This window comes from Barbus barbus, assembly GCF_936440315.1.
Source record: "Barbus barbus genome assembly, chromosome: 32".
Taxonomy (NCBI): Eukaryota; Metazoa; Chordata; class Actinopteri; order Cypriniformes; family Cyprinidae; genus Barbus; species Barbus barbus.
The window spans coordinates 17,962,462-17,987,717 of NC_136760.1; the positions used below are offsets into that span (position 1 = coordinate 17,962,462).

General features: G+C 37.7%; 5 protein-coding genes across 8 annotated transcripts; 3 read left to right on the forward strand and 2 right to left on the reverse strand.

Moving 5' to 3' along the window:
* Positions 1 to 125: 125 nt before the first annotated feature.
* LOC306852407 (proteasome activator complex subunit 3-like) lies at positions 126 to 5,031 on the reverse strand. Its single transcript, XM_079389184.1, has 11 exons — positions 4,645 to 5,031; positions 4,016 to 4,048; positions 3,866 to 3,928; positions 3,651 to 3,755; positions 3,429 to 3,477; positions 1,866 to 1,984; positions 1,714 to 1,782; positions 1,409 to 1,476; positions 1,260 to 1,314; positions 1,086 to 1,172; positions 126 to 948 (listed from the first exon to the last, which is right to left on the reverse strand). Exons 1-11 carry the CDS (start codon positions 4,684 to 4,686, stop codon positions 868 to 870), a joined length of 771 nt encoding a protein of 256 aa, XP_079245310.1. The 5' UTR covers positions 4,687 to 5,031; the 3' UTR covers positions 126 to 867.
* A 222-nt stretch (positions 5,032 to 5,253) lies between these two features.
* On the forward strand, positions 5,254 to 15,099 carry LOC306852408 (next to BRCA1 gene 1 protein-like). The gene is made up of 21 exons (XM_079389185.1): positions 5,254 to 5,446; positions 5,844 to 5,906; positions 6,114 to 6,132; positions 6,415 to 6,437; positions 6,601 to 6,783; positions 6,970 to 7,047; positions 7,203 to 7,417; positions 7,555 to 7,674; positions 8,045 to 8,290; positions 8,540 to 8,699; positions 8,789 to 9,034; positions 9,150 to 9,272; positions 9,361 to 9,436; positions 9,550 to 9,660; positions 11,096 to 11,272; positions 11,380 to 11,511; positions 11,681 to 12,146; positions 12,269 to 12,351; positions 12,893 to 12,959; positions 13,447 to 13,549; positions 14,200 to 15,099. Exons 1-21 carry the CDS (start codon positions 5,345 to 5,347, stop codon positions 14,377 to 14,379), a joined length of 2,973 nt encoding a protein of 990 aa, XP_079245311.1. The 5' UTR covers positions 5,254 to 5,344; the 3' UTR covers positions 14,380 to 15,099.
* Positions 15,100 to 15,678: 579 nt separating this feature from the next.
* On the forward strand, positions 15,679 to 20,048 carry LOC306852409 (transmembrane protein 106B-like). 4 transcript variants are annotated; one of them, XM_079389187.1, is made up of 8 exons: positions 15,679 to 15,824; positions 16,519 to 16,685; positions 16,828 to 16,891; positions 17,014 to 17,167; positions 17,260 to 17,400; positions 17,566 to 17,609; positions 17,766 to 17,819; positions 18,824 to 19,875. In XM_079389187.1, exons 2-8 carry the CDS (start codon positions 16,562 to 16,564, stop codon positions 18,936 to 18,938), a joined length of 696 nt encoding a protein of 231 aa, XP_079245313.1. In that variant the 5' UTR covers positions 15,679 to 15,824; positions 16,519 to 16,561; the 3' UTR covers positions 18,939 to 19,875. The 4 variants fall into 4 exon arrangements, with proteins under 4 accessions (XP_079245313.1, XP_079245312.1, XP_079245314.1 ...); XM_079389186.1 differs by having other exon boundaries at positions 15,680 to 15,824; positions 16,558 to 16,685; positions 18,824 to 19,881; XM_079389188.1 differs by having other exon boundaries at positions 15,680 to 15,824; positions 16,558 to 16,685; positions 17,794 to 17,819; positions 18,824 to 19,228.
* Positions 16,287 to 21,503, reverse strand: LOC306852410 (uncharacterized protein). Its single transcript, XM_079389190.1, has 5 exons — positions 20,917 to 21,503; positions 20,004 to 20,085; positions 19,808 to 19,854; positions 16,794 to 16,923; positions 16,287 to 16,701 (listed from the first exon to the last, which is right to left on the reverse strand). Exons 1-4 carry the CDS (start codon positions 21,109 to 21,111, stop codon positions 16,852 to 16,854), a joined length of 396 nt encoding a protein of 131 aa, XP_079245316.1. The 5' UTR covers positions 21,112 to 21,503; the 3' UTR covers positions 16,287 to 16,701; positions 16,794 to 16,851.
* A 333-nt stretch (positions 21,504 to 21,836) lies between these two features.
* On the forward strand, positions 21,837 to 25,256 carry LOC306852411 (ADP-ribosylation factor-like protein 4D). The gene is made up of 2 exons (XM_079389191.1): positions 21,837 to 22,525; positions 23,233 to 25,256. The coding sequence occupies exon 2, from the start codon at positions 23,361 to 23,363 to the stop codon at positions 23,961 to 23,963; it is 603 nt and encodes a 200-aa protein (XP_079245317.1). The 5' UTR covers positions 21,837 to 22,525; positions 23,233 to 23,360; the 3' UTR covers positions 23,964 to 25,256.

Here is a 25,256-nt window from a genome sequence, read left to right on the forward strand (position 1 = left end):
TTGTGTAGTTTTTTGTGTGTGTAAAACTTACTTGTATTCATACAGGGATTGCAAATGAAATTAGTTTATAATATGGATAAAAATGAGTAAAAAATATTCAGGAAAAAAAAGCACAACACAAGAACAGCAGTTAATGACTTGCCTTAATGTATTGTAAAAACAATAGTTTATTCAGCAAAATGTATCACTCTTAAAACTGAACAAAAAGAAACCATAAAAGCTTCCAGAATTAGATGAATCAGTTATTTCAGATGAAAATATAATATTCCATCACGTAATAACTGTCAACACACACACCAAATAAAATCTCGCACAATAACTGCCTCGCTTCCACTTCAGCCAACATGTACATTTCAGGTGAACAACGTAACCTGCTTCAGTGAAATACAGCATCAATAAGAGCTCCTCTGCTTCTCGACCAGAGAAACCGACCATCATGGATAGATCCATAATCACTTAACCCCTAATGAGGCTCAGAAACATTTGAAATGGAGAACTACATGGAATTTGGCTTTGCAAAGGATAAAAAAAAAAGAAGTCCACTGTTGAAACGTTTCTTTAATTAAATAAAGAAAAACAAATCTGAGACAGTTTCCTCGGGACGCATGTTCAGGCTCTGCCTTTATACATTTATACTGTCCGCTAAGAAACAGAAGAAAAATCAAAAAGGGTTCATTTTAAAGTGTTTAAAATAGTGACCATATTTTACATCTCTATCTTAAGTGGCATGTTTTATCAGGCCTGATTGAGCGGTCCTTCTCTTGGCCTAGGTATAATGGGTGACAGGACTGCTCTAAAACCACCTGAAGGCTAAAGCTAGCTCCAAATGGTGGAACAACGGGCCAAGAATGAAAGGGGAGGGAGATCTTAGTACAGAGCATCGGTATTGCTGCTCCTCGGCCTCTTGATCTTCTCGATGTTCTTCAGGATCATGTCATGTAACGTTACCTGCAAGACAATTAGATTTTATTAAATCAGTCATCACAACAACTCCTAGACAACACATACATACTGACTTCTTTCTGTACATCAAAATGAAGAATCTTTAAAATCATTTGAATTATTACAGTTATAGCAATCCTTACATATTGATTTCTCAGTTCTGACACTATGATCTTGAGGCTGATGTATTCTTTCTCATCAATCTCTGTCACCGTGCGACGATAATCCTCCTATAAGAGTCAAAATATTATACATAAATAAAATAACTACTGAATTTTCGATCTAAAAGGTATGCGTGTACTTTAGATATGACTTACAACATGAGGGTATTTTGCTATTTTGGAAACCAGCTTTGCCCTTGTGATATAGTACCTGAAAAACAAAGTATTTAAAAAAAAAAAAAAAAAAAAATGAAGGAAAACTATAGTGTATAATTCTTAATTTGACTAACATTGATGTGTCATACCTGGATATCTGATCTAAGTAAGAAGCTGCTTCCCCTTCCACTGTTCTGAGTTCAGCCACAGTCTCCTCCTGTTATGGTGAAGATATACACAATCTCAACTCCAACTAAATGGCTGACAATTTCTTTTTCATTTGACATTCCCAGACAGGACCAAAAAGAAGGAATCATTTCTTTTTAAACAACAAAACAATTACATCAAATTGTAAGAAATCACTGCTTGTCCTTTTATATCTGCCTACAACAAATGCAGCTCATGTTGTTACAAGATTTTCAGTGTAGCAAGTGAAGAACAGGTGACACCGTACCTGAATTGAGACACCAAAATTGTTGCCATCTTCTATTCTTGGGATTAACAACTGAACCCACATCTTGACCTAGAAAACAAAGGAAATGACATTTATCCACAACACTTTTAAAGAGTGAGAGCATGTCTGAGATTATGGTTACATGACCTTACCGTGTTGCATTTTTCTATGAGAGTTCTGATTTCAGGCTTGACTTTCTCAATCAGCTCCACCAGCTTGCCATTGCTTTTCATCATTCCACCAGGCATGACAAAGACCTTGGTCCCGCCAACTACAAACAAAGGCGAGACATTACCATTTAATCTAATGCCTTTTCAACTACACCTGGGGCCTGTACCATGACGGTGGCTGAACAAACTCAGGGTTACAGGATTAGTTTTGAGTTGACTAAACCAAACCAGTCCAATCTGGCTTTGTTGGTACCATGAAGCTAATCATCAACTTTCTCTGTCAACTCAGGCTTGATCATGAGTTAATGGAGCGCGTGCACGTGAAAGTGTGACATCATTAATGTGTAGTCAATCACATGCCTTTAAACTGTGATTCACTTCTCGTGAGAGAATCAGTGCAATTTAAAAGATTAAAAGATTGAACAATATGAAGAATTTAAACACATTTACCCAGCAAGATGAAATGATGGATCCATGAAAGAGGAATACTTAAAGCAAATATTTTACTATGTAGGTGCAAGTAAAAGTTGTAAAGTTAGTTTATAGAGTTGATAATATGTACAGTTATAAAAACACTTAAAAATCCAAGCTTATATGTAGTCATGTTTAAAGCTACTGATTCTAAAACTTATTTATATTGCATATTAGCTATAGGTTTATATTAATTTAAAATAAAAGCTTAATAATTAGAATTAATCTAAGATGGTTTGTGTTATGGATTAAGGGTATAGTAATGCATAAAATAATTATAAAAATAATCATCTCTAAAAATCAGATGATTTTATCTTTAAAAATGTTTTACTGTAGCGTCCTCTAATTTGGAGTTAGAGAAATTGGAGGAGTGGCTTTATTGCGTCAGAGATGTGTCACTTTGCTTGAAGCTGATTGGTCAAATTTCGGTTTGAGATCTCTAAACCAGAACATAACCTGCCCTGGAGCAGGTTAGCTGTGGAGCATAAGTTACCATGGCAATGAACACTGCTAAAAGCCAAACCACTTTCATGGCACCTAAAACCCAGAGTTGGCGCAAACTAAACTGAAACTTAACTCACTAGCCAGCTAAACCGGCTTCATGGTACAGGCCCCTGGAAGTGGTCGAGAATAGACAAACTCAAAAAGTTTTAAACCCTGTTTACACATGCATTTAGTATAGAAGCCCGTTTCCGCCTCTGAATAAAAAATTAAAAAGGTAATTGAGACTTTTTTCTCCTCACAATTCTGACTTTTTTTCTCAGAATTACGAGTTTATATCTTGCAATTCTGACTTTATAACTTGCATTTGCGAGTTTATATCTCACAATTCTGAGAAAAATGACAGAATTGCAAGGAAAAGTCATAATTGTGAGATATAAACTTGCAATTCTGAGAACATATTCAGTGGTGGAAACGGGCTTCCATAATTTAGTGTTGCATTAACAAAACACATCTTAATACCAGAAGTAAACAGGGCCACAGAATAATGTAGGGAAGGGGTATCAATGCGTTTCAAATTTTATTCACTTGCCAAAATCAAGATGCTGTTTTTTATTAGCCAGGAAAACTCACCTTTGTCATCTCCTGCACCATCTTCGAGTTTCCTCTTTTTAGCATTTTGCTATTGAGAAAATATTTCAAGGTTACTTGCTGATCTTTTTGGTTCATGTCAAACAGACAATTTTTTGCACAAAGCAACAGAAACCTATCCTGTTCAGAGACTTTACATCACTCTTTCAACTTGTGCTGCTTTTGATTGATGAATGAAGAAGAAACTTAAAAATGGCTTCTTACTCCCTCAAGCCCATCGTGGATGTCTGCAAGAAGAATTGGGTCTGGCACAGTCAGATTGATCTCGGAGTGAATTTCTTTCAACTCACGGATATTAATTGTGGGATCCTATTAAAAAAACAAAATGTAATCAAATGACTCATGATCAAATTCACGTGTTTTGCACATCTCAAGTGGAAAATGTCAAGAACGCATAATTTTTTCATTATTAAACTTACCTTCAGAAACTGGTCCAGCTCTAACAGTTTCTTCGGGAAAAAGTTTGCAACCAAGTCTTCAGCCTAAATTTGAATAACAAAAAAAGATAAGCCGTCCAAAAGTCACGAAACATTCATATATATAAAATCTGGATAAGTGCAGTAGTTCACCTCTGCTGTAATTCGTTCCCTGAAAGCATCAACCTGGCAAAACAAGAAATATACATACATAAATATAAACCACAAGACATGCAATCCACAAACTGATTTTTGTTGTTACAATTTATAATGGCGTGTCTTTGAAAGTCAATCACTTTCAGAAAAAAACTAAAAACCGGCGGCCCTTAAGACTATTTTAAGACGCTGAATGTTTACAGCATGTACCATGCAATCGAGCCGTTTTCGCCTCGCGATCTTCATCGTAATCCCTTGCCAACATAATAAACGACTTAAACATACTTTTAGCTTACTAATGTCAAAAACGTGCTGAAACCACTATGTGCTTTTCCCGCAGCGGCATGCTGCTGTGCTAAAAACACGCTTCATCCACACACTCGCGGTTAACGCGCATGTGGGAGCTCTGGCTTCACCCTGAAGATTTGATATGTATAATCCTCACATACTTTATTGCAATATGTACTGGTCTGTTTTAATAATTTCACAAGCTTATGTACGCGTAAAAGTTAGCTAACACGCTCACGAGGTGACTCACGAGCAAGCCGGCTAGCCACGAGCTAACATTTACAAACAATTCATCTGAGCGCTCTTTATTTATATGAGGGAAGCGACGAGATATTTACCTTTGCTTTGATTTCATTATCCACCTTAAGAAGTGAAGACATCGTATTAATTCAATAAATGAGAAAAGTAAGGGATTGTCCTAAAAGCATCAACTAACCGTGTGGCTCACTATCTGCTGTCAGCCACAAGGCACTTGCGCGCTTCTAGATGACGTAAACGCTTCGCGACCCTAGATGGAAATACATAGCTGTCACATCTGGAAATATTTACTCTTCGTTCATTTGGAATTTGATGCCATCTGGAATATGCAGAATCATCTGACATTCATGGCAAAACCAAATCAATACAATATAGTGGACACACCGACGCATCGCTGTAATCAGCATAGCTAGCGTGCTAAAACGGTCTCTATCTATACTTCTATGTTCGGGACGACTTCGAAAGACGCAATGTGCATGCGTGCGTCATATTTTTCTCTGTAAAATATTATTTGATGGAATCTCAAGATAAGTACTCATAAGGTCAAGTTAAATACTTTTACGAGCCTTTAAGTATTTTAATATTTTGTAATAATAAAATGTATATATTTAGTTAGTAAGTAAATCTGAGACACTTCCTCTGACGTGTGTTGGGGGCGTGTACGAATCTAGCGATGTAAACAAGACGCAAAAGACAAGTCTGACAGTGTTGCCACCACCACGGGCATTTAGAGCGTCGCATCCCCGCATCAAACGCATTAGTTGACTCTGGCTAACAGCCATGAACCTCCCCGTCACTGTCAAAGTGAACTTTAGGGGCAACGTGAAGAAATTTCCAGTCTTGGACACGAACAAAGCACAGTGGGAGACTGTGGAGGCCTGGGTAAGGAGTCATTAAGCCTTGCTGGGTGGCGTTTATGTGGGGACGTTTACATTTCTTGGTCCTGGAAGGCCGTGGCCGAGGCCTACATAAACAAACCTTAACCGTTTAACCTTCAGTCAAAACATTTAATCCTATTATACAGCAGATATGTCTTAACATATATCACAGTTGGGTCTTTTATACAGTGATATAAATTGCAACAATATCTGTCATTTGCACTTGACCTTTCTGTTCGGCCATAAATCAGATGACAGCTTGTAAATAAAGAGTAACGTTGGAGAATATCGATTTTCTCTCCTATCTGTTTGTAACTCTTCGATGTCTTTAACAAAGTCTGCAGTTCCTATGGTGTTTGATTACATTGTTATCTGACTTAGTGCCTTTTTATAACTTATAGATTAAAACTACATTCGGCTTGAGCCATTTTCAAGTGAAATATTTTGACGAGGACAACGAGGAGGTAAATAATAATAATTTAATAACGAGTTTATATCATATTTAATATATCTGTGATTGTAGTTTTACATTGATGGATTATATTTTGTAAAGTATGAGTTTGACAACAGTCGGTTGAGTATTTATTGTTATAAAAAAAAATGTATAATGAAATTTTATATATATAAATGTCAAAAGTACTTCTATTGATATTGTTTTCTTATATTTACAGGTGTGCATAAACTGTCAAGGTATGTAATGCATTCAGTCATCAAATATGTTACCTGTATGTAAATATGTTACAGATACAGATAAATCAAGTGGTTTATCTGTATCTGAACGTGTTTAACGTTAACTGTATGCACCAAGGGTCTGAGAGTAATGCAATTTCAATTCTCTGTATGTATGTGCCGTACATGTGGAAGAATTGACAATAAAGCTGACTTGACTGTCTTGTTTAAATATTGATATCATAGTGAATATAAAATGTTAATGTTTATATTATTTTTTTTTGTGTGTTATGATGATCATAGATGAATATACAGAAGCTCTGAAGGTAAGAACACCAATCTTTTTTTTTTTTATCTTTTGTGTGATGCACAAGCCAAAGCTGAGCCATGTTGTAATCATTATAATTATAAATCAAAATAAATAAACGCGTAAATAAAATCCCCAGGCTTTTAACACAATGTTGTCCTGATTTATTTTTTTTCATTTAGAGTGCATTTAAACAGGCCAACCAGCTACACATTAATGTTTATAAGATGAAGGGTCAGGCAGAGGGTGGTGCAGTGAAAGCAGAGCTGAAAGAACTAAAGATAGATCCTAGACCAGCTCCGCCGTATCGAGCAAGGGTCAAGATGGCAGACAAGGAGACCCAGGTGACTCCCGAGCGGGACTCGGTAAGCAGTTTGCAGTCTTGTAATTAAACTACTACAGTATATGCTATCTTTATAGTGTTAGCTGTTTATTAGTTCAGGCATATCTTGTTAAAAAAGATGTTGTGAATATTAATAGACAGGCCTTATTGCAGGCTGAGATCATTTCAGACCAAGAAAACCTGTTTCTGTTGTTTTTTTCTTAAACAGGCTGTGGCCAAAGAAAACAAAGGGATGAAAACCGAGGAGGAAGCAGTACCAACGTGGTTCAAATCTTACATGGACAGGGTACTGTATTCTAAAAATATTATTTTGCTTGGATTTTTGCATATAACATTGAAATCGCACCTGAGAAAACAAGAAACTAGTATCTCATAATAAGCATTACTTTCTGTTGAATCTGGTCCAAACTGTTACAAAATTGTTCTCAATCTTCTTTGCAGTTCAAAGATCAAGTGGTAAGGGAGGTGGTGGACAGGATGTGTAGTGAGTTTTCTGGTCAGTGTTGCACACACAGAGCCTTGGATCCACCTGCAGAGGAGCCAAGCACCTCTGGCACTCAGAAAGCTACGAGCTCTACCACACTAAGGGCCTCTAGCTCAACTCCAAATTGCAGTAGCTGCAAAGGACCAGCCACTGGAGGAGGATATCAGTGCAGGTGAGAATGTCCTAAAACTTGTCTTACAAATGATACTCTTTAAAAATATTGAATAAGCAGACACTATTTGAAAAAAACTATTACAGGATGTCAAATATAAAGCTTGATATGAAACATTTTCCTTCTTCTGTGTGCAGTGTTTGTCCATCTTGCATCTTATGTGAGCCATGTAGTCATAAACACGATCCCAGCCACAACCTAAAGAGAACAAGGACTCCTTTGTCTGTCCCTGAACGTGGAGTTACTCCGGAACCCAGGCAAGCCAAAATAAACACGTGTGTTCAGCACAATGTTGTATGTTTTTTTTTTTTTAGGGCTGTTCAAATCCCAAATTTTAGGAAACAAATCTGATTCCAGTTTCTGGTTCTGGGATCAACTCTAGAATTGATTCCTCACTGTTGTTTGGGAAGAACGTGTTCACCTAATCTAAAATGAAAAAGGCTATTAAAGAGGAATCTGTCTCCTTTGATGGAATCAATTCCATCGATTTGGAATTGAATTTTGATTCCCAACCCCTCAGAATCAAGAAATGATTCCAGCCCTAGTATCTTCTACTTAGTCTGAATGGTGTTAAGAGAGATAATTATACATGCGAATTGAATTAGATGAATTTTGGCTCCTTCTCAGGTTTCTGAGGCGGGGTGACAGGACGGTGCGAAAGGCAGAGAGACAGCGGCTGAAAGCTGAACGGAGGCAGCTGAAGGCCGAGGTGAAGGAGATCAAGAAGAAGCTGCGGCTGGAGAAGAGAGGTCTGCTGTGGAGTGGAGCCTCCAATGGGACCAGCAGCTCGGGCCTTGCCCCCGGCACATCTCTAGGCCCAGGACCAGCCCCAGCTCCGGCCCTGTGCCCAGACCCTCAAACATCCAGTCCAGAGTAAGGGCCACACTGAGAGGGGTCAGGGCTGGGTTGACCTCCCTACCCAGCCCAGAACAATCATTATCAAGATTATCACATTGTCTGTTATAGTTGAGTTATCGCTGGCAAGTGGATGGAACTACCTCAAAATGCACCCGCTGCCTTTATGTATTACGTCCTTTTTGTACTTTTTTTGATATGAGCTTCAAGGAAAAGACAGACGCTTAAACAAAGCTGTTCTGACGATCCTCTGTGCACTCAAACCAGGGGTCCCAAGGTCTCCTGCTCCACCTTGGTGCCCACAATGACTGCCTTGTTTCTGGATGAGAATCTACCAGATGGCACTTGTCTGGAGCCAGGCACCAAGTTCATCAAGTACTGGAAGATGAGGAACACTGGCAACATCTGCTGGACTTCGGATACCAAGGTACTTTTTGAAACTCACCATAGCTTGAAAAGAATGTGTCTCCACACATGCTGTGGGCTGCGTTTGCATGTGTGTTGTGTCTTTTGTAGTTGAAATTTATGTGGGGCAACCTGACCCTGGGATCACGGGAGCAAAAAGAAGTCGCAGTGCCCTTTCTGCAGCCGGGTCAGGTCGGTGTGGTGAGCGTGGCGTTTGTGGCTCCCCTGCTGGAGGGCACCTACACATCTCACTGGCGCCTGGCACACTGCGGGGTGCAGTTTGGGCCTAGAGTGTGGTGTAGCATTGTGGTGGTGCCAAGTGCTGAGCAGAAACCCACCCATTGCAGCAAATCACTGGTGAGTCAATTTTTACCTTAATGTTTTCAAATATTGCTATTTTAAGGGTTAGCGGGTTAATAATACTACAGTATGTAGTTCCTGAGATCAAAAAATGTAATATTTTCTTTTATAGAGAACCGATCTTTGTCTAATGAGGAAAGATGGCATGTTCTTGTCAGGCACCAGAGATTGTATAGCCTCCACCAGCTCCCGGAGAGAATACTACATCCCCTCAGTGGACTTATTGACGGCACAGGTAGTGTGCTGTCGGACACAAAGACGCCACCTTATGTTTGTTCAATGACGTGTGCTTAACTAATGTCCAAAGTCTTGTTGTTTTCCAGGATCTGTTGTCCTTTGAGTTGCTGGATATAAACATTGTGCAAGAATTAGAGAAAGTCCCAGCCAACACTCCAGCTGGTAAGGCCTCATTCTGGTCACAATGATGTAATATTTCCTCAGGGTCTGATCCTCAACATCACGTGCATAATTAGTCTGGCCTCATTTTTAGAGAAATTGTGTTATTTCCTCAGATATGACCCCCTGTGTATATCCACTTCCTCATCATGGACCCTTGTTTGGAAAGCATGGACCGGGGTTAAGCAAAGTCGAGGCTGGACATTCAGGCAGGAAAAAAAGTCAAGGTTAGAGGATCTTATGTAGAATTTGAATTACTGATTTGTAGTGGCATCTAACTTCCCATATAGATTATATCTAAATAATGTCTAAATAGCAAGATAGTTCCTATAAAGCTGCACTAAAGTTACTCATTTGTTATTCATAAACTTGGAAATCAGTATTTGATGTATAAACTGTTTAAAAGTTTGGGGTCAGTGAAATTTGAATGTTTTTGAAAGAAGTCTCTTAAGTCCATAATGGCTGCATTTACTTTAAAAAAACAGTGTTTAAAATAACTGCTTTCTGTTTTAGTATATTTTAAAATGTAATTTATTCATGTCAATGCAAAGCTGAATTGTCACAATGCTTCAGAAATCTTTCTAAAATGCTAATTGGTGCACAAGAAACATTTCTTATTATCAGCGATGAGAATATTACTGCTGCTTAAAGGGATAGTTCACCCAAAAACGAAAACTCTGTCATTAATTAATCACCCTCATGTCATTCCAAACCTGTAAGACCTTTGTTCTTTGTCTTCTTTTCAAGTATTCTCGTAGCTTCATAAAATTAAGGTTGAACCACTGATGTCACATGGACTATTTTAACAATGTCCTTAACTAGCTTTCTGGGCCTTGAACGTGTCAGTTGCGTTGCGGTCTATGCAGGGTCAGTGAAAATTGAATGGGTCAGTAAGCTCTTTGATTTCATAAAAAAAATCTTCATTTGTGTTCCGAAAATGAACGAAGGTCTTGCAAGTTTGGAATGACATGAGCATGAGTAATTACTGACAATGTTAATTTTTGGGTCAATTATCCCTTTAATATTTTTGTGAAAATGTGAAAAGTTTTTCTGAATTATTTGATGTATACAAGGTACAAAAGAACAGTATTTATTTAAAATACAAAAGAGTGTCTTAACTGTTGCTTTTGATCAATTTACCCCCGGTTTCACGGCCAAGGCCTAGTCCCAGACTAAAATGTAGGTCTGAGTTGTTTCAACTGAAAGAAACTTGCACTGACTGATCTTAAAATATATCAGTGCCTTTGTTTTGTCTCCAGATGTACACTAGTAATGTTTTTTATCTAAGCTAGTTTAAAAAAAATTGCTTAAATGGCTTAATTGAACTATTATATAATCCTGGCTTAGTCTAAACCCCGTCTGTGAAACCGGGCCTTAAAGTATTAATTTCTTGACCCCAACCTTTTGAATGGTAGTTCAAAATGAACTTGGAAGTGCTTTTGCCAATAAATGATACTACACTTTTTTTTCTTTTTTTTTCTCACTCACTTTTGTTCTAAAACTTCACAGAGTAGCACAAACAATGTACCAGGAGGATGAATGACCTCTAATTAGTTTTTTACAATTTACAGCCAGATTTAAAATGATCTTTTTATGGATCAAAGCCTTTGTGATTGAATCATGGACAGGTTATTGATACTGATGTGGCTTGTTCTCTATTAGCGTTGCAGCCTCAGAGACAGAATGAACTTCTGGACGTTCCCGGCAATGAGGAAGGAGATGAAGACATTAGTGGAACCCAGTTTGTGTGCGAGACTGTGATTCGCTCTCTCACTCTTGAGGAGGAACCAGAGCGCAAGCCTCAACGCAGGACTCGGCCCAACATGAGGAGGCATGACGGTAAGCTTCCGTCTGCTGTATTAGTGTTCGCAGAACTCTGTGCTTTATTTATCAAATAGATATTTCAGATGCCACTATCATTTTGCTAATTTAGCTTTATTTTACAGTTCATGATGCTGCTCGCTTTCAAGAGAGATCATTACTGGTGAAGAACGACAGACCTTTGGCAATCCTAAACAGGCCCGAGGCTCCAGTCCCTGGGCCAAAGCCAGTAATAACAGAGGAAGCTTCCATGCCAGGTGTGCATGTTCTTCCTTTGTTGTTTGTTATTTTTTTTTTTAACGTCACTGAAAGTGTAACAGTTACTATGAAAGCAGTGTGCCCTTCCGCTTGGGCTTCCTAATAGTAAACATGCCTTTTCTGCTTGAGCTGTTCCCTCTTTCAATTTACTCTTGGTTATTTTCACAGTCTTTTCAGAAGCATTGATTGGCTCAAATGAAAACCTCTATACCGACCCAGCTGCACAGGATGAGAATGAAGAGGAAGTGGAACAAAAGGGACATGAAAATGATCAAGAAAAAGAGGAAGAAGCAGGAGAGTGGGATGAGGTGAGCAGCCAGGTGTCCTCTGCCTCATCAGAGGACTACATTGTCATCCTGCCTGACTGCTTTGATACTTCCAGGCCCCTGGGAGAATCAATGTATAGCTCAGCAATGTCCCAGCCTGCAGCCCCTCTTGCCAACGAGCCAGAGGTACCGCAAATCCAGAGTACGGCCGAAGGAGAAAACGAGGAGCCCATCCCTCCTCCAGCTCTTCAAAACAGCTTGAATAGGATGCTCTGCACCTCTCAGATACTGGACACTCCTCCTCTAATTCCAGAGATGGTACCTCCACCCATAGCTCTTTCCCCACCGCCATCTCTTCGAACCCACAGGTTAAAAAATATTCAGAGAATCCACTAAATATTTTTTAACTAATTAACAATTTAGAGTGAATGCAATATATTATTATGCACAAACTTTCATTTGTTTTAATTGCTTCATGATTCTTTTGCAGATCAGTGAGATCTCATGATCTTGAGTCAGGACCAGGGGCCTCTGAAGACAACACCTCATGTCAACCTGACAATGACTCAAGTGGTAAGTTTCTATGTCTGCTAGACTTGTGCTGTCAGTTGTGTGGGAAAAAAAAAAAAAGTATATATCAAACTTAGGTTAAAGTTTCTTGACTGAATTGAACTGTTAACATCATACAATGTTATAATTTTGTCTGAAAATGTTTATTTTTAAATAACTAAATAAATATAAACATGCATTCTAATTACTTTTTATTTATTTATTGTTTTTATTCATTTGTTTTGCTGCGTGTGTGAAATTATTGTTTTGGAAGTAGTGTCAAGCATTTTTAGGTTAAAAGTTTTTAAAGTGTGAGGAGGTATGAAGAATTCACCAAGAAAAGGCAATAAATACAATTTAAAATATATTCAAAGAGATATAAAAATTATTTAATTATTAAATATGTATTATTATTATTATTATAGATGGGCATATATTTCTTTAGTTTTGTACCTTGTTGTATTCAAAAAGTCAGTAAGTCTAACTAAATGTTGTGGAGCTAAACTAGTTATGTAAAAAAAAAAAAAAAAAAGTGTGACAATTGCATATCTGTTCTTTGCCCTAGGTTGCAGATCAGTTCATTTAGAGGCCCCTGTTAGTGCCTTTGAGACCTGCGGCTCCCAGGATCTCAGGTAAAACAACACAGTGAGGTCATCCTTTTGAGCTATTGTTCTGCTTGCATGCACTACAGGCATCACATTATAATATTTAGTTCAGGATGCATATATTTCAGGAAACGAAGAAAGATCAGGTTTTGAATATCTACATAAATGTATTTTTTTATGCACCTTTTTCCTCAAGCTGAAACCTTGAATGCAGCAAAAGAGGAAGTAGCTCTGCAGACAATGTTTCCTGTGGTTGACCACATAGCTTTTTTCTTTGTTGTCATAGCATGGTTAACATAACACCTTTTTTTAAATATAAAAACTATAAATATGCACATCATTTAGCACAGTTAGGTCGAGTTATGGATGTTCACTTAGCTGTTTCTCTTCTAGTTTTGCTTCATGTTGGTTTCATGAATGTTCTATGTTTCATGAATGTCTCTAGTCCTTCTGTTTTTTTTGGCATGCTACTATTATGACACAACCTTTTGTTCCTGTTTTTACTCTTCTGCAGGGCACGTCACGGTGGTCTGACAGAGGGGCTGGTGAAGGGAGCTCTCTCTGTGGCTGCCTCTGCTTATAAAGCACTCTTTACAGGCCAGAGCACACCTGCACAGGTGAGATATTTTCCTCATCAGTGCACGACACACTACACCAGAACATAAACAGCCACCATATAGTGACTTTCTCTTTATTACACTACTGTTCATTGGGATTGGGGTCAGCAAGATGTTTCTGAAATAGGTTTTTATGCTCACCAAGGCTTTATTTGATCCAAAATTAATGAAAAACATTAATATTGTGAAATATAATTACATTTATTCCAGTGAATTTTCAGCAGCCATTACTCCAGTTTTCAGTGTCACATGACGCTTCAGAAATCATTCTAATATGCAGATTTAGTGCTCAAGAAACATTTTTAGGAAAACCATGATATGTTTTTATTTTCAGGATTCTTTGATGAATAAAAAAGTTCCAAAGAACAGCATTTATTCGAATTAGAAATATTTGGTAACATTATAAATGTCTTTTTTTTCACTTTTGATCAATTTACTGCATCCTTGCTAAATAAAACTATTAACTTCTTTCAGAAAAGTGTTACTGACCCCAAACTTTTGAACGGTAGTATTTATATTTCTAGTATGCGAAAAGTTGGTCCTGTCTTTTAGATACTGAATCATGGTAGTTGCATCATGCATTGTGTACTCTAGTTTGGATTTTCTGCATTTGAGTGACCTTTAACATTCTAACTTTGGTTGTCTTTCAGCGGCCTGCTGTTGACCCAGCCTGCGAGGATGCCTCCATGATGACTGTGCTGCAGGAGATGGGTTTCAGTAACCAGCCGCTCAATCAAAGGTTGCTGAAGAAGCATCACTACAATTTGCTTGATGTGGTCAACGAGCTGGTGCTGTTGACCGACAGCGAATGGCACATCTCACGACATTAGGAAGCACCGAGCAACCTCAATAAAGTGTAAGAATTGTAAATGATTTCATCGTGTTGCAGCATTCTGTCAGATCAGGAGTGGGGTGATGATGAAATGATCTCTGATGTTGTTTTGAGAACTGTAGAGAACTATGGCTATAACTGACCTTAGCTGCAATGATGCAATTACTTGATTGTAAAATTTTAGTGTCATGTTTATATAGGACAAAATGAATGGGGAAACAACATAAGGTTTATTAGGCAGTCTTAATGCTTTCTTTATTCAGTGTGTGTGCCCTACTAACACACATAGACTGTTGTTAGCTAGGCTTCAGGTATCTTTTGTACTGCTTGATTAGATAAGAGGATAGACATAGACAATGAGACTATGCCCAGAGGGTTTTGGTTTGTTTGAGCACTTTTGCCTCTCAGAGGAAAGATATAAATAGAAAAGCCTGTATTGATTTTGTTATGTCACAGTGACCTCTATATTTATATATCTTATTTTAAATCACACTAATTCATGTCACACTAAGGAGTTGGGCTGCCAAACTTATAGGAATGTGCAATGAGTGTTTTAGTCATGCTTAACACAACCAGTGATTGATTGGTCAAGGGTTTTTGCTAGGCACCAATTTTGGACATCTTTGTCATCTTCATGTGCAATGTATTACTATGAACTGAAGGCTTATCAACATGGCTTTTTGTGTTCAACACGGTGAATAAAAAAAACATTCCATTATCATTTCTCTGTGTTTTGAGTTTTTTGCATTGCATAAGCATGAATCTTCTCGCTATTGTAAAAATCACCCCAATCAGCAAAACGTATGTTTGGTTAATGTACACGCATCTGACATGCTGAAACAACAGAATGTTCTAAAGGTTAAAATCGTTACTTCTTTAGTCCGCTTCCTCCTATGAGACAGGAACTGAGCACAGATTCCCCAACCCCCAAGATTTTGTTTTTGGTATCTGTTGATTGTAAAATGATAACCAAAAAATTTGATTCCCGGAGCCTAACTGTAACAGCATACTCTATGTATGTTGCAATGGAAGAAGCAGCTCTAATAGGAGTCCTTTACGAGCTTTTGTCTAAAAACATTATTAAATTTCACTTCTCTTTTAATATTTTAAATTGGTTATTTTTTGTCTTCACACAACACATTTAGAAAACCTCTACAAAGGCTTGAGACTAATTCCAATATAATAATTCCAATGTATGCAATTCCCTGCAAAATGCTGTAGTCCCTGACGATTGTTCATAAACACGCAGAATCGATTATGAGCAGCAGATGGCGACACCAAACAGCTGAAGAGAATCAAACAGGGAAGTAGCTGCGCACTCCAGAGTTCATGCACGACTCTTGAAGGAAAGTTATGTGTGTTGTCTTCAATAACTCACGAAACAAATGACATTAATCTGCGGGAAATCGAGATATCAAACAAGAATATTTCGATGAATTCACGGTAGGTGGAAAAATGCTTTGTGGAGATTTGACAAACGCATTTAGTAATGTTATGACACGAGAAGGAAAGTGACATTAATTCGCCCAGTCTTTTGTGATTTAAAACAGCCAAACCGGTCTGACATTGTGAGTAAATTATATTTGTATCTCTCTTAAAATGGTGTTAGTTTTACATATTTTGACTTTGTTAACGCATAAATGTTGCATATCTAGACGCGTTTGGAGTCGTAAATGCTTTCTAGGCGAGCACAGCTCACTTCATTACTTAGTTGTTTTGCAGTTTTACAGCTTGACGAAATTAACTTGGCTAACTGTAAATAAGTTTAACATTTCATCACCTTTAACTATCATAGGCGTTATTGTTTGTAACGTTGGGATAGGTATAATATATAAAAATTCTAAATGTCTGCACTAATGTCACGGAAACGGTCTTTAATCAAATTATGAAACTTTGATTCATAATGATCTTTGGAGTTTTATTGTTGTAGAGCTTTATTGTTAGTTTGGGGCCATTTTACTGTAGTTTTACAGTGTGATCAACAATGGATGTTCTGGAGACAGTTTGGTTCATTACTGTAATGTATAACTGGAACTATACAATCGCTTTCACCCTAACCTTAAGTAAAAGACTTTCTTTGCAATTACATACCTACAACAGACAACTCTTAGTGAAACGGTCTTACTGTTTATCGTAGAGGTCTTTAGTTTTGACCCTTCATCTTCTGGAAATACAGCATTATGTCCCAGAAAATAAATGGAGAGAAGCGGAGGCTTTCCAAATGGTTGGACTATGGCAGCATCAATGGTGAAGGACAGACGGATCCTTGTCCTACATGCCAGGGCACAGGACGCATCCCGAGAGGCAAGTTTCAGGGATTCTGTTGACATGAAGTAACTGTATTTACTCATTTTCTTATTATTGGTTGCAAATAACATTTCATTTATAGTTTCGGCTTTTAAACACACTCACCCTTGTTCTGTCCATTTTATCTTGACATCCTCAGGTCAGGAAAACCAACTTGTGGCAGTCATTCCTTGCAGCGACCAAAGGCTGAAACCTCACCATACGTCAGTATCACTATGACAAGTAGACTGTACTTCTGTAAATTTCAGTTGCAGGGATTAATGAAATGAGCTTTATAATGTCTGTTTTCTCAAAATGATGTACAACCTGGTTTTATGTCCCACAGGAAACTGTATGTGTTTATATCAGTGGGGCTTTGCCTCTTGATTTGCGCCCTGATCCTGTTTTTCCTCTTCCCACGGAGTATGGATATGTCATCTGTAGAACTAAAGTCATCTATGGTCTATTTCACTCCAGATGCAGTAAAAATGGTGATCACGGTAAGTGAGTATAAAGATTTGTCTGATGAATTGCAGTATATTTATTTTTGTATAAAACTTGTAATCCTCTGTCCATATTATCCATTCTTCAGCACGAAATGAACCTTACCAACCAAAACTTTGTCAGTATCACAGCTCAGAATCTTAGTGTGCAATCATTCTTTTTCGAGACGGTGGTAGGCAGCAACAAGTTGCCCAATGTCGCCATACTGCCTCCTCGATCACAGAAAACGGTAAATCTTTTTGCAAACTTGTATAACAAAGCATTTTTCTATTTTCTCAGATGCGTAACACAAGGCGTCTGAAATCTAGGAAGAACATTTTCTTTAAAGTTTCTAATCCTGACAATCAAAACAAATCTAAAATAAGTTGTCATTCATCTTTCTTTCACCTTTCAGATTAAAGTTATAGCTGACATTGTTATTGATGACTCTGGCCTTAAGTAAGTCATACTTCAATCAATATCTATGTCTTATCAATAAGGTCTTTTAATCATGTACTGTTATCCATTAAAATCTCAATGTATATGACATCATGTGAACTACCAAATACACACAATATACTTAAAAACTGTCTTTAATGTCTGTTCCTTTCATAGTAATTACTGCAAGTCACATTCCTTTCAGATTCACACCTTATTCTTGCATTTGCAGTAAGTACTCATCTTTATCTTATCAAAGTATGTAGCTTTATTTTAAGATTTCTGTTAGCATGCTATTTGACTGAATCACTGAACACTGGTCAACATTGGTTGACGTCTTGTATCTAATGCTATTCACTATCAGCATTTATTCAACAAAAGTCTTGCATTTTAATCCACATGTAAAGTTAAATCATGTTTGACCATTGTCAACAGTCACTGATATTGTACTTTGGCTTATAGAGGGGCTGGACAAAATAAAACATTTCTACAGCTAAACAGTCTATACTCCCATGTAAAGTTAAATATTTAAATAGATAATATCTAGTCACTAGGATCTGCTGAATCTTATTGACACAGGAACAGGTTAAACAAGTTTACATTTAGCCACTGCAGTCTGTCTAAAGAAATATGCAGGAATGTTCATCTTGGCATGACACATGCTTGCAATAATGACTGGCATACAATTAGCTTGTGCTTGTAGTGTTGGATCTCAAGCAGGGGCCTGAAGACCACTAGGGGGCCTTAACAGCCTAGAAATTTGCAGAGGCTGTTTTAAACCCCACAAGCCCAAGTTATTGTATTCATGTACCATGGATCAGTTTTTGTTTCAAGGAGCTGCCTAAGCTGAAATAATGAGGTTTTTGTAAAAATCCTTCCAAATCAAATTTGTCATAGGTCATGACACAAAAAAGATCACTATGGTTAAATCAAGTGAGATGTAACCCCCCCCGTCAGTCATGTGAACTTTGGTTTATATTGAAATTTTTATTGGTTATAAAGTGCATGCCATAAAACAGTACTTGCCTGTAGTAAAATATATAAACTACTGTTCAAGTTGGGGTCAGTAGAAAACCACTCCTGTCCATTTTATTCATGTGATGGCAAAAGCTGAAATTTCAGAAGCCAATACTCCAGTCTTCAGTGTCACATGATCCTTCAGAAATAATTAGAATATGCTAATTTGATGCTTATATTTTGATTATTTAAAGTAAAATTGTTTGTGTTCTTCACAGACTGACTATCATAGTCTCCTACCTGTCCCATTCAGAGCAGCTGTCTACAGATGCCTATGAGTATATTGACTGTGGAGTGAATTCAACTATGCCTCATCACTTTCCGCTGTTTTGAGACAAAACCGTTGCCAATGTATGGCCATGAATGCCGATGTTATAAAAATCAGAATAGGCTGCTTTCAAAAAGATGCGATTTTATGTTATAGTTTACTACAGTTCATTTAAATGGTTTTTGACTATAATGATAGTAACATATGATACAATGTAAATATCACTGGAACAATGACTGTGCATTGTTAATGTAGACCACTTTCCATGTTTGTTGATTTGTTAGTGTTTACATGATATAAATGTGTTTTAAAAATTGCACAACACGAAATTGCACATTAAATGACCTGCATTTTATTTGTTGAGAATTCTTGAGCAAATCCAACCAGAACTGTTAGACACCTGGTTCTGTTTTAATTAGGATTATTAAACCCAAAAATATAGTCTTGTTTTCGATGAAATACACCTTGATATTGGAGTTGGTGCTATCCAGTAGTCTGGCCTTCATCTTCACCATTGCTGGGAATACTGCAGAGACTACAGCAAATGAAGCACACATGTAGATGCTGCTTTTTCTGGATCGTCTCCACATTATAAGCTCTTTAATTATTCACTGTGATATTATACATTGCCATATAGTACACTCTAAAAAACTGCTGGGGTAAATACAACCCAGTGCTGGGTAAAATATGGACGAACCCAGCGATTGGGTTACTGCCCAGAAGGTTGGTTTAAACATTTAACCCAACTGTTGGTTGAAAACAACCCAGCATGTGTTCTGTCCAATATTTAACCCAGCATTTTCTAGAGTGTGAATATTTAAATAGATAATGCCCACCGCTGGAATTGTTTAATCTCACTGATACATTATAGAAACGGGTTAAACATCTTTAAATTTAGCCACTGCAATCTCTCTAAAAATGATGGTGTACTTACTGTGTATCTTTTGTTCATCTTGGCATGACACTTGCAAATGACAGCCTCTAAAGAACACAAATATTGTTTACACTGATTAGGATTCCATATTTTGTTGTTAATTTTGTTTTTTAATCATTCAATTTCAGTCACCTCTGAAGTGGTGACTCTGTGTTCTCAATGATTTGCAATGACTTGTTATTTTGAACAGCTTTACCTAGAGGGTCCTCACTGGACCCTGCAGGTTCACAGGGTGTCACAGGTACCGTAGACTCTTTCTTTTTATCTTGGTTGTCTTCCTAAAAAAGCAATAAAAATCCATGTTAAATATATTAAACATATTACAACAAAAATAATATAATATATATATATATATATATATATATATATATATATATATATACACACTATATTGCCAAAAGTATTGGGTCACCCCCTTCTAATGAACATGTTTGACTACTTTAGTAATTTCTATGAGTACAAATCATAATGTTTAAGCATATAATGATATTCTAGGGAATTGTGTGCTTCTAATTTTATAGCATCAGTTTGGACAGGACCCTTTTCTATTCTAACATGACAGTGCCTCTGTGTATAAGGCACGGTTCAAAAAGACATTCAGTCAGTGTGGAACAACTTGACTGGTCTGCAGAAAGCCAAGTCCTGATCCCAGCTGAACACCTCTGGTGTGACTTTAAATGCAGACCTTGAGCCAAAAACTCATCACCAAACACAATTCCCTAGAATATCATTATATGCTTAAACATTAACTCCCGGTTTCACAGACACGGCTTAAACCTAGTCCTAGACTAAAATGTAAGTCAGAGCTGTTTTAACTGAAATAAACTTGCACTGACTGATCTCAAAATATATCAGTGCCTTTGTTTTGTCTCAGGATGCACCCCAGTAATGTTTTTTCTAAGCATGTTTATAAAAATTACTTAAATGTCCTAATTGAACTATGGCCTAATTCTGGCTTAGTCTAAACCCTGTCTGTGAAACCAGGCCTAAGATTTGTACTCATAGAAATGACTAAAGTAGTCAAACATGTTCATTAGAAGGGGGTGACTCAATATTTTGGTAATATAGTGTATACACACACACACAATAAGGATTTTTAACATTGGCACCTGCATAATTCTAGCAGATAATCTGCGGTCCAGCACCTGCTGACGGCGACGGGCCTCCCAGTGCATAGCTGACATGTTACACCACCCGCTAGCCTGTAAGAGAGACCAAGTCAGTGTGAGGTAACCTGAGACCATTTCCTGATTAATGAAATTCAAACCCAGATGCTGAGATGTTTCCTTTGTCATGACACTCATAAAGAAATAAACACTGAACTGATTTCTTAGCTGCTCATAAATGTTGACATTACAGGTCAGAATTATATTGGCAGTAGCCTATAAGCAATAAGGTAAACAAACCATAATGTAACATTGCAGTTTTAGAATTGTAGTGTAACATTTATTAGTCCTGTCCTGTGCCATTCATCTAGTGCAAGCCTGATACCGTTACAACACACATGAACATTACAGGCAAAGTAAAAGCATGCAACAGTTTGTCCTAATTTAAGACAAACTACACTAAATAATATAAGTTCTTAACAAAATGCCAAGAAAAGCTCATTTGCAGAGCAGTGGACACAATTTACCAAGTTCTGATGTTCTGCAGATCCACACCGAGCTCTGAGTGGCTTTGCTGGTTTCCAAGCAACGTTCAGTAATAGCTCACAACGTGCTGACCTAACACAGTAGCGCATGTTACGTCATTCCATTGTTTATTATTAGCATTTTAAATAACAAACATTCATTAAAACACTCTTAAAATTAGCAGAGTTGATTGAAAAGTCTGTAATACCTCGCGACTTACATTTAGTTCACAGCCTTTTGTCAAATTCTTTGACGCCAGACACAAAACGCCTTTAAAGTATGGTAATGTTTAAATCTTTAAAAACGTGATTTTTTTACTTGTTTTGATTCAAACAGCATTTTAGTGCATTGTGGCGAACTACTGCAGTTACTGAAACGTTAAAACGTCATTACAAAGTATATGTAAATAACGTTAGTTAAAGAACACGCCCTCTGCAGGCACAGACAAAATATAGCAGCTAGCGCTACAGTATCTCCGATTTGATAGTGTCCAAAGATATTTTTGTGCTGTCTAAATCTATAAAAAAAAGTGATTTTTGACTTCTGTAACACTTTCTGACACACTAGCTTTTCTTTTTATTTATTATATAATTAGAAAAACAACATTGTTAGGTGTACTGCGTTAAGCTAACTGAGACTTGTTATAGCAGTTGCATATCATTGCTCTTTTGTTGATTTTGATGCTTCCATAAGCATCCTTTTTTTCGCACTCTGTATGCACAGACATAAGACACCGACTGAGTTTCGATGCCTCCGGCTCGCCACAGAGAGGTGCTGTTCGGGCAGGAAACAAGCACGACCTGACATGGGATATCTCGGCGGTACAGAGCGGTGCAGGACGGTACGGGCGATCAAACGCTAGAGGGAGTTGCGAGGGGGGAATGAGGGGCTCGTCTGACGTCACATGCGGGGATTGTTTTTTTCTGGATCTTGAGCTCAGCTCCACTTTCATCTCTGAGGTCAGTGGTATCGGAGGCAAGAGCGACTCTGGAAAAATGATCGTTTTGAGTCGTTTGGATTACAGGTCGCTTAAATTTTTGAAGTGAGAAATGGAAACGATGCCTGTTACAACATAAACACCTATTAGGTAAGTGATGTAACGTTAAATGTTCACATCAGGCGAGGTTTTCTTTCTGGATTTACGCGACAAAGCTGTTTTTAACTTAACTTACAGTCTGTAATCTTTTTCATGCTTTTTTAAAAGTTCGTTACTATTTTAACTTTAAATGCCCCAAGGTACCAGATTTCCTCAGTTGTGGTAATATTACTTAGACGTTGACACACAAAATTTCCATTTAAACTTTATGGGTAAAAATGTAATAAATCAGTTGCAGTGCAGAAAATTATAATAGCCATGTTCAAATCTGGTTCTCTCAGTTTTGTTAGAAACTATATGATAAGACAACATGTAATATTGACATCGGTCTCATTAACAGGTAAAATAAAGATAACAAAGATAAAATTGTCTTTCTTTTTAAATCTATTGCTGCTTAGACCGTTAAGAGGATTTGGTGCTGCAAGTAAGCATGCAGAGCAACCTCTAGGTTCTCAATTACAGACAGTCTATACTTAAAAATAAATTATTTGTATTTTTTTTGGTTTATTTTAATTTGAGTCTTTCAGTGAGCTATTGTTAATGTGACACCAAAGCCTTTTTGCTAATTTAATTTAGAGATTTTTTATCATATAGAACTAAATACTTTTCATCTGCTTTTGCTGTAAGGCAAATCTGGTTATGTTGTAAATAACTTCCATATCTGTGATGATAATCAGCTTTTGTTTCTCTTTAATTAGGTTCCACACGGTGCCTCCGATCTTACAGCACCTCTATCTGTCTGTCTGCAGTACCTTTGAAGTAGGTGCAAATGCCAAACACTTAGACAAATCTACTTCTTACAAGAGGGTGCGAAAACCAAGTTGCCATGGGAAACCAGTTGACAGAGATTGCCCCCAATACACCATTCCTGCCTAACTTCCAGTCCCTCCACGTTGTGGTCATTGGTTTGGACTCTGCAGGCAAAACCTCGCTTCTCTACAGACTGAAGCTGAAGGAATTTGTTGAAACTATCCCAACCAAGGGATTTAACACTGAGAAGATTAAAGTTCCTGTGGGAAATGGCCGTGCCATTACCTTCCAGGTGTGGGATGTGGGTGGTCAGGAGAAGCTTCGGCCTTTGTGGAAGTCCTACACGCGGCGCACGGACGGCATGGTCTTTGTAGTGGACTCCACGGAGGTGGAGCGCATGGAGGAGGCTAAGGTGGAGCTGCACAAGATCACACGCACGTCAGAGAACCAAGGCGTGCCAGTGCTGGTGTTGGCTAACAAACAGGACCTTCCAGTCGCACTGCCTGTTTCTGACGTGGAGAAGGTTTTGGCTGTACATGAACTGAGTGCCTCCACCCTGCGCCATGTGCAAGGATGCAGTGCGGTCGACGGGCAGGGGTTACAGCCGGGTTTGGAAAAACTGTATGAAATGATCCTCAAACGAAAGAAAATGGTGAAGCACAGCAAGAAAAAAAGATGAGCTGAACGGGACAGCATATTTGTGAAGCTCCTCGGTTGTAGGATTTTGCATCGAATCCCTGAATGAAGGAAATGCTCCAGATGGCCCAGTGGTCAGGAGAAAACAGATTTGACCTTTATGTGTCACACAGTATTGAACTGCTTTCTTCCATGCCTAGTAATTGCTGTGCAGCTCCCCTTTGTATTCAAGGAAAATGTGATAGAATTGATAGGCTGTAGTTTCAGCAGAATAGAAGCCTACGTCCTTGCCTTTTTTCAAGCAAGAAAGAGACTGAATTATAGCTTGGGAACATTTTCACCAGACTTCAGACATAATTTTTTCCACAAACGTTAAGTTGATTGCCAGTGCCGATATAATATAAGGCCATATAAATGTTCACGCTATGCTAGTTGTGAAACTGAAGTCTGAAGTGAATCACTGAGATTTGCTATACACAGATCTACGTTTTAGTTTTGTTTTTACATGCTGTAAATAGTTTTTGTAATGCTGTAGAATTAATAAATTATAGACTGCTTTGACACAGTCAGTGTTTCAGAAGCCATATCATTTATACTTGAGGCTGAATGGTATTTGCTGATATGATAATCATATTAATTATAATTTATTTGATGTTACCTGATCCTGCTCTGTATGTACTGTTAGCCTTGAAAACATAAAATCACACTAATATATATGACACAAGGTTTTAATTTGCTGTGATGAAACACAAAACAGCCCCTATTAAACTATTAATAGAGCTCATGATGATGTCATCTGTGTTCAGGGAGAGCATCCCACAGGAAATGCATCGATGCTGAAAGAACATTTGTTTGATGTAACTTGGTGTTATAGCCTAATTCGGAAGCTGAGTCTAGAAATGGGCGGTAGCAACATTATATCACATTTGCTGACACAATACACAAGATTTATTAAACAACCAAAGTGAGATGTATGTAAATAGTGTCAAAGACACAAAACAGACAGCGGGTGATCATTTTTAATGCTGCAGAGGCAAATCTAGTATTATTTTGGGGTTTGCATTGTTTTAAGAGAGCAAATGGTTTTTGAATGTCCTGACCCCCACCATTGCACAGCCAAATCTATTTACTTTGCTATCAACTTCCCAGTGAAGCAGCTGCTTTGCTCTGATTGGATTAATTGGTGCTCTGAGTTTATTGCATGAGGAGACTGAAACAGGGCTGATTTATGAGATCAGTGAATGTGGTAACTTAATAAGACCTCTAGGCCTCTGACAGGATGATACATAACTTGCCATTTTGATCATTTATTTAGGATTAAAATATTTGTTATACT

Coding starts and splice junctions, on each gene's coding strand:
- LOC306852409 (XM_079389186.1), top strand. Junction 17,401..17,565: donor CTCCTCGATCACAGAAAACG/GTAAATCTTTTT, acceptor TTCACCTTTCAG/ATTAAAGTTATAGCTGACAT. Junction 17,820..18,823: donor ACCTTATTCTTGCATTTGCA/GTAAGTACTCAT, acceptor TGTTCTTCACAG/ACTGACTATCATAGTCTCCT.
- LOC306852410 (XM_079389190.1), bottom strand. CDS start 21,111: ATGAGTGTCATGACAAAGGAAACATCTCAGCATCTGGGTTTGAATTTC. Junction 19,855..20,003: donor GTCCAGTGAGGACCCTCTAG/GTAAAGCTGTTC, acceptor TGTGTTCTTTAG/AGGCTGTCATTTGCAAGTGT. Junction 16,924..19,807: donor AGATGAACAAAAGATACACA/GTAAGTACACCA, acceptor TGAAATTTACAG/AAGTACAGTCTACTTGTCAT.
- LOC306852407 (XM_079389184.1), bottom strand. CDS start 4,686: ATGTCTTCACTTCTTAAGGTGGATAATGAAATCAAAGCAAAG. Junction 1,315..1,408: donor TACTTAGATCAGATATCCAG/GTATGACACATC, acceptor TTTGTTTTTCAG/GTACTATATCACAAGGGCAA. Junction 1,173..1,259: donor TAGCAAAATACCCTCATGTT/GTAAGTCATATC, acceptor TGACTCTTATAG/GAGGATTATCGTCGCACGGT.
- LOC306852408 (XM_079389185.1), top strand. CDS start 5,345: ATGAACCTCCCCGTCACTGTCAAAGTGAACTTTAGGGGCAACGTGAAG. Junction 8,291..8,539: donor CCTCAAACATCCAGTCCAGA/GTAAGGGCCACA, acceptor CACTCAAACCAG/GGGTCCCAAGGTCTCCTGCT. Junction 11,273..11,379: donor CAACATGAGGAGGCATGACG/GTAAGCTTCCGT, acceptor TTTATTTTACAG/TTCATGATGCTGCTCGCTTT.
- LOC306852411 (XM_079389191.1), top strand. CDS start 23,361: ATGGGAAACCAGTTGACAGAGATTGCCCCCAATACACCATTCCTGCCT.